Genomic DNA, 6,407 nt, shown 5'->3' with positions numbered 1-6,407 from the left:
CATATTTGTATCACTCGTCAAATATAGCAGGGATGAAGAGCAGCTGATTTGAAAAAACAAACTCGAGAGGCGGCGAAGTTGACCGCAGTGCAGAATCGCTTTATAGTTTAAATCTCCTAACAATGTTGTCCTTTTTAGACAGAGGTTTATTATATTTATAGCCCTTACCCTTAATAACATTCATTTTCTGGGCTCAATATGTGTCTTGGCCGTTTTCGTTGTGATCGCTAAATTCAACTTGTTTCCCTTTGTTTATAATATTATCACCGCTTTGTTTTGAAATCACTTCCGTGAGTTTCGCCCCGCCCCTCGCTCCAAGGACCATTAGACCATTTAGTAAGGTAAAAAGCAAAAAGGCCTCTCAAACGCTCTTCCGTTTACGTGTTTAATAAAGAAAAACAATTGGACGGTTGATACACGGATTGCTCCTACACCTATAATAATTTCGCCTTTCATTGTAATACTTTATAAACCAGTTAAACTTACAGATGTCATTGTGAATTGGAAAACTGCATTTAAATGTTTTAAAGGTCAACGTTTCAATGTATGGTTCAGCAATTGTTGGTCGTTTACTAGGAATTTACATATTTTAAGCTCAAATACGTTGTTCTATGTTTAAACCTTCAGACACATTTTGACGTGTTTCAGTTCAGCACATCATTTATTTTGTGATGATTTAAAAGTACCGGTACAATCCAGAATAATATACGTACTCGCCTTTATCTTTTTGCCATTTTAGCCTTTTGACCAATTTCTTCATATCACAGTTTTGCATGATGTCACTGTAGGACAATGTTTTAAGGATCTCTTGTTGAGCTAGGTTGTCAGTTTGAAATGTCTGGATGAAGATGTAAATGATTTACAAATGTTAATTTTTGTTTTTAAAAAATGCCTCTTTTCATCCTCTGTCTGAGGGAAAACCCCAAAAAGCATGACAGGGCCCCTTTAAGTTATTTTATTTATTTGTGTCTGCTTCTGAGAAGATAATATATAAGTTATACAGTTATTTCTGCAAGAAAATTACAATATAATTACTGTTTGATCTTCATATTGTGTATTCATGTCTATAATTTTGAGCACCAAATTATTGAAAAGTATCGATAAGAGTATCGAAAAATACCGATACAGATAAGCAGTACCGGTATCGATAAAATCCTAACGATACCCATCCATAGTGATAAGTGGTCACAGAATCAGGCCTTGTAGGTATTATGCTAACAGTTTATTGTTAACAGTGACTAATAGATTGAAATGAGAACTGTCATGAACCTTTTTAAGAATATTTATTAATGTTGTCATTAAGTGTCACAGAGTCATTTTTAATGCAAAGTTGACATTATTGGAGATCTCTTTATAACAACAGCTTGGAATGACACCGGCAATATAGAGATGTATAGCCTGATTATCACATTTTAAAAAAACAATTAGATTAAGGTGTTAGCATCATATTCAAATGTGCTTGGTTTTTACATCCTTATAATAATACAAATCATTAACTTTACAACGGTGGTATAATTTTGACTAGTCATATTGATGGCACAAGTAAGTAGTAAGTAACATTGACCTTTGTTGTATTGGAATAATTTTGACTTTGACTTCTCTTGTCGTCATAAAGATGACATGATTTAGTTTGATAAAACCCCGGTCCTGGCTAAAGCTAAAATGGCTGCTAGCTGCAAGGATAACCAAGCTAACTAGCTAACTGCAGATACATAGATACTGTGGCACCTTGGCCTTTATTGCCTGCCATTACCAATCCTTTGAGCTTCGTCTGACCTCCTACCTTTATTACTTAGGGCTTTTGTTTTGCCTGACACATGGAAATGAATTGCCACTGACAATGGCACTCAGCTGAATACTTCTCAACTCTCAATTATTTTTATTTTGAATAAATGTAGATATATATGACACTCTGCCATTTAACTTTTAATGCGTAACATAAAATGCTTCTCAGGCGGGTCTCCTCTATTTCCTCTCTTTTTTTCAAAGGAAAATCACACCAAAAGCAGGATTTTTAAAGTGAAAATTAAATAAACATCATGTTTAATGTGTCCTGAGTTTTCTTTTTAATAATTGCATAGCCTTGACTACCATTACATGTTTTTTATCAGCAGTTTAGATTTAGCTACCCATTGGACAAACAAGGCAAGGAAAAGTGTGACAGGGTAAAATATCTGCCCACCAGCCATCCTTGAAGCTAATGTCTGATTTAATTTATGTTTAAAACAAAAGTGTAAAAACAACACATTGTGGTTTTACAAAGGGTTGTGCTGAATCTCTGCTTTTGTGGCAACTTTAATGTGACAACAAGGCAGAAAGGCCTTGTGTCCATCCAATAAATAGTTAATTACAAAGCTCCTACAAACGATGAAGCCAAAAAAGTAATTTCAGGCTATTATTTTAAAATGAACCGTAAGCTAATGTTACGTACATATTGGGATAATGTTATTCAATATGTTACACACAAGTTTATTAATTTAATGTCAGGGCTAAAGTTATATTCCCCTGTAAAAGAAGTCATAGGCAGTTGTGCTTTATGAACAATTTATTGAAAACACAGCAAAAATATGCATTTTGACACTAAAACCATTACATAAAGCAACTTAGGACATACAGTATGTTCACTGTATTAGACTATGAGTTAATAAAAGTGTGTCTTTAACAAAACGTTGAAGCTGAAATGCCACATTTCACTGAAATAGTCAGAGAGCTCAGAAAAGGTTGCCTTTATTAAATACTAAATATTGTCACAATAGCACAAACATAATACAATAAATTAGCCCTGCAGCTAATTTTTGCCTTATGTTAAAACCATATGAGATGCGTTGATTCAATCCACTGGCTATTTGGGGGCTTATCAGACTGCATTATATTTTGTAAGGTGTTTATGCTCGCAGACATAACAAAACCGTTAGCTATTCATTACCGTTAAGTGTGAATTAGAATAGAAGAAAATACTTTCAAAGGTGGGACAAATGTGAAATCCCACTTGACAGGAAGACAGTATCAGATTAATTTAAAGGTCCCATGTCATGCTTTTCTGGTTATTAGCTTTTTATTCATGTAAACGGTCTGCAGAGTCACAAACCCTCAAAGTACACCCTGTAGCGAGTAAAACTCTAACACAGAAAATACCTGTCTATGCTGCCCCAGAACGCCTCATTGGAGATTTCTCTTTTTCCATTGTTTTGTTCTTGGGCATAGTGACGTATTTGGGTATAGTTACGTTACGTCCGCGGAGCCGTTACGTTAATACTTCCTCACACACACACACAAAATCTTTTCTCAACTGCAGCTCCGCCGGGAGCTCCAACAAGCCGTTTAGGACAGAGAGTGAATACACATACTATACAGAGATGCTGTATGAGAAACCAATGTGAGTTTGGAAAATTGCACAGTATAAATCTATTTTAGTATACCTCAACAATGGAATTATGATTCGTAGAAATAGCCATGACATGGGACCTTTAAATGCTAAAAAAATGAGGCAGTTGCTATGTTGGGTGATCTGTGTCCTGCTTTCAAATGTATGGCAGTTATAGGTCATCTGTTAGCATGTGCTACTTTCAATTTAACCTCAATCGTAACCTCCAATCCTTTATGTAATGAAAGAAAATATATTTAAATAAATGGAAGAACTTTGAATACGTTTGGATCAAAAATTAAATGTTCCTTCCATCATTACTGTATACATAAGCCGCTTTCACACCAAGTACTTTGCCGTACTTAGTTCCCAGCACTTAGTTCCCCCATGGAACAAAAGAGCAGCTGGGACTCCCAGCAGCTTCTACTGAAGCCTTCCGAGTAAATCGCCAAAACGCCGACACCTCCTCATCTCCACCGCTCCCATGTTTTTTTTTGTGTTGCCATAAGTTAGTCTCTCTCCGTTGGTGCGATGGGGTAATGCTAATGTTAATGTTAATAATGCTAATGCCAGCAAATACAATGGGGGCTTCACAAAACCTTTCAGAGTTTTATGGGGCGTGGTTTGCAATTCGCCCAGCCAATCAGAAATTGGAACTTTTCTCTCCCCAGGATAGTACCACCTCTAGCAGGTACTGAAAAGGGGGCAAAAGTTCTCATGAACTAAGTTCTCTTTTTGATGTGAACTCAAAATCCCAGGAACTATCGGAACTAAAAGGGAAAAGTACTCCGGTGTGAAAGCGCCTATTATCTACCTATACAGTCATTTATAAATACTCTTTTTTGAAGTCGTTCATACAAAAATAGCAAGAACAAGATATACATATTAATTGGCACTGTGCATAAAATACTTCTGGTTTGCCACAGTTGCACATGACAATGAGGATGAGTCTTTAACTGTTTATGTAATTTCCAGGGAAGCTTTGACTGCACATAAAGAGAGGGTCCATGGAGGCCACTTTGGCAGCGATAAAAGAATGTATACAGTGAAGGACGGCCGTTAGATTGGCAAACTCTAGTTCCTGCAACATAAGGACAGATTACAATTAGTATATTATGTTCATACTTTGAATAACAACATATTCAGTGAGACTTAACAAATGTTTGACCCACAAAATGAACATTTGTATATAAATGACTACCCGGAGTTACCTTGAATCTTTGAAGGAAACTTAAACGGGCCCTATTATGCTCATTTTCAGGTTAATATTTGTATTTGGGACCTTTCATTTGACATGTTTCCATGCCTTATTTTTCTCATACTGCCTGTGCTGCAGCACCTCTTTTCACCCTCTGTCTGAAACCAGAGCCCAGTCTGCTCTGATTGGTTAGCTGGCCGGCTCTGTTGTGATGTTCAGCCCCTATCACGTACAATGTGTTAGAGCGCTAATTTGAGTCTTTGCAGACCATTTACATGCAAAAAAAACGATATAACACAGTACAGGAAAGGGAAAACCCCCTAAAGCATAATAGGGCATCTTTAAATGTGCGCTAAAAACAGCAAAACTATTTTTACTTCAGTCATGCAAAAATAATACAGGTTTCCTAAAAGATTCCAGGTATTCATATTGATATACAAATGGTAATTTTGTAGGTTAAGCAGGGTAGGCTAGGGTAGCTAGGGTGGTTCAGGGGGTAATGGGCGTCAGCCAGTAAGATGGTCAGGGGTTCGATCCCCAGTCCCTGCGGTCAACAGGTCCAATTGCCCTCGGGAAAGAAACTTAACCCCAAATTGCTTCATAGGAATTTATACGATGTTGAAGTGTATGCAAGTCGTTTAAAAAAAAAAATGTAAGCTGAATGACATCTAAAGTAATGTACTGTAATCCTTTAAAACATCTCGGGAAACCTAATTTATTACACCAAGAAATACGTCCGTTAGCTCATTGTTAAAGGTGAGCAATAATTGGTGATTAAAAAAAAAATTGAAACGGGTCATTGTGTAGCAGTACTTTTGATGTTAAAAAAAAGGATTACCTTCATCTCTATTTGGTTGCTTTCAGCATTCTTGAAAAGCAGTTTCACCCTGGTTTTCCCATCATCAGAGGAGCCTTTAAGTTGAGAGAACTTATATCGCCACAGTGCAGTCTACAACGGAAAGAGGAGGATTATAAAAACGCAGCAGCCGCACAGGGATTTTCATAATGAGCACAACATAAAAAGGCTACTGAGAGACATTCCGATGTGCAATACTTTGAGGAAATTTCATTAATAACAAAATAAATACTTTATGAAATCAGTGCTGTAACGTTCTTGCAGTGAGAACGATAAATCGATAAATATAAAAAATGAATACACTCAAAATGTACCATTATTAACAATAGCATACCCTTCTCTAAGATATAGTGATTGTTCACATTGTTCTTTAAAGTCCATTGTGCAGAATAAGTGACATTTGAGACATTTATCATGGAAATGTGAGGGTTATTTAAAAATAAATATTATCAAATACAATGGAAACCTAAGAGAGAAAGGACAAGTGTATAGGAAATCAATGACGAAAATAAAAGGAGTCAAATTGCAGTCTCAGAAGCTATTAAGGGAAGAACAGCACAGAACAATTGTTCACAAGAATTGAATTGAACTTAGTAACACTTCACCTTTGAAGAACTTTCTGAGCAGGTGAAGCCTGATCCAAAATCTATGGTGAAGCACAGCACATTCCCCTGGCTGCTGCACATGTAGCTTTTGGACTGTTGAGAGACAATTGACATCTATTAGTATTTAATTCTCAAATAAAAAACAGTGCATGTAGTAGGCCTACAGTTCTCTGTGTGAGTATTGACGACTTCGACCGAACATAAAGAACATAGAAGCCCAAATTAAATATAACTTGTATGTAAGTATAGCTGCACTGTATTTAAATAAATTATACCTTCATAATTTGTGGCAGCCACATTTACCATGGGATGGATCCATAATTTACTCTGCATGCATCACACATCTCAGTCTTAGTCCTCATTTACTTTATTAACACAACAAAT

General features: G+C 36.3%; 1 protein-coding gene across 1 annotated transcript; it reads right to left on the bottom strand.

The window, feature by feature from the left end:
• Positions 1 to 4,004: 4,004 nt before the first annotated feature.
• LOC104952625 (gamma-2-syntrophin-like) lies at positions 4,005 to 6,106 on the bottom strand. The gene is made up of 3 exons (XM_010779477.1): positions 6,024 to 6,106; positions 5,401 to 5,511; positions 4,005 to 4,445 (listed from the first exon to the last, which is right to left on the bottom strand). Exons 1-3 carry the CDS (start codon positions 6,102 to 6,104, stop codon positions 4,317 to 4,319), a joined length of 321 nt encoding a protein of 106 aa, XP_010777779.1. The 5' UTR covers positions 6,105 to 6,106; the 3' UTR covers positions 4,005 to 4,316.
• Positions 6,107 to 6,407: the final 301 nt, after the last annotated feature.

Source organism: Notothenia coriiceps, unplaced genomic scaffold (assembly GCF_000735185.1).
Source record: "Notothenia coriiceps isolate Sejong01 unplaced genomic scaffold, NC01 NC01_scaffold00020243, whole genome shotgun sequence".
Taxonomy (NCBI): domain Eukaryota; kingdom Metazoa; phylum Chordata; class Actinopteri; order Perciformes; family Nototheniidae; genus Notothenia; species Notothenia coriiceps.
This window is presented reverse-complemented; position numbering and strand designations above follow the sequence as displayed.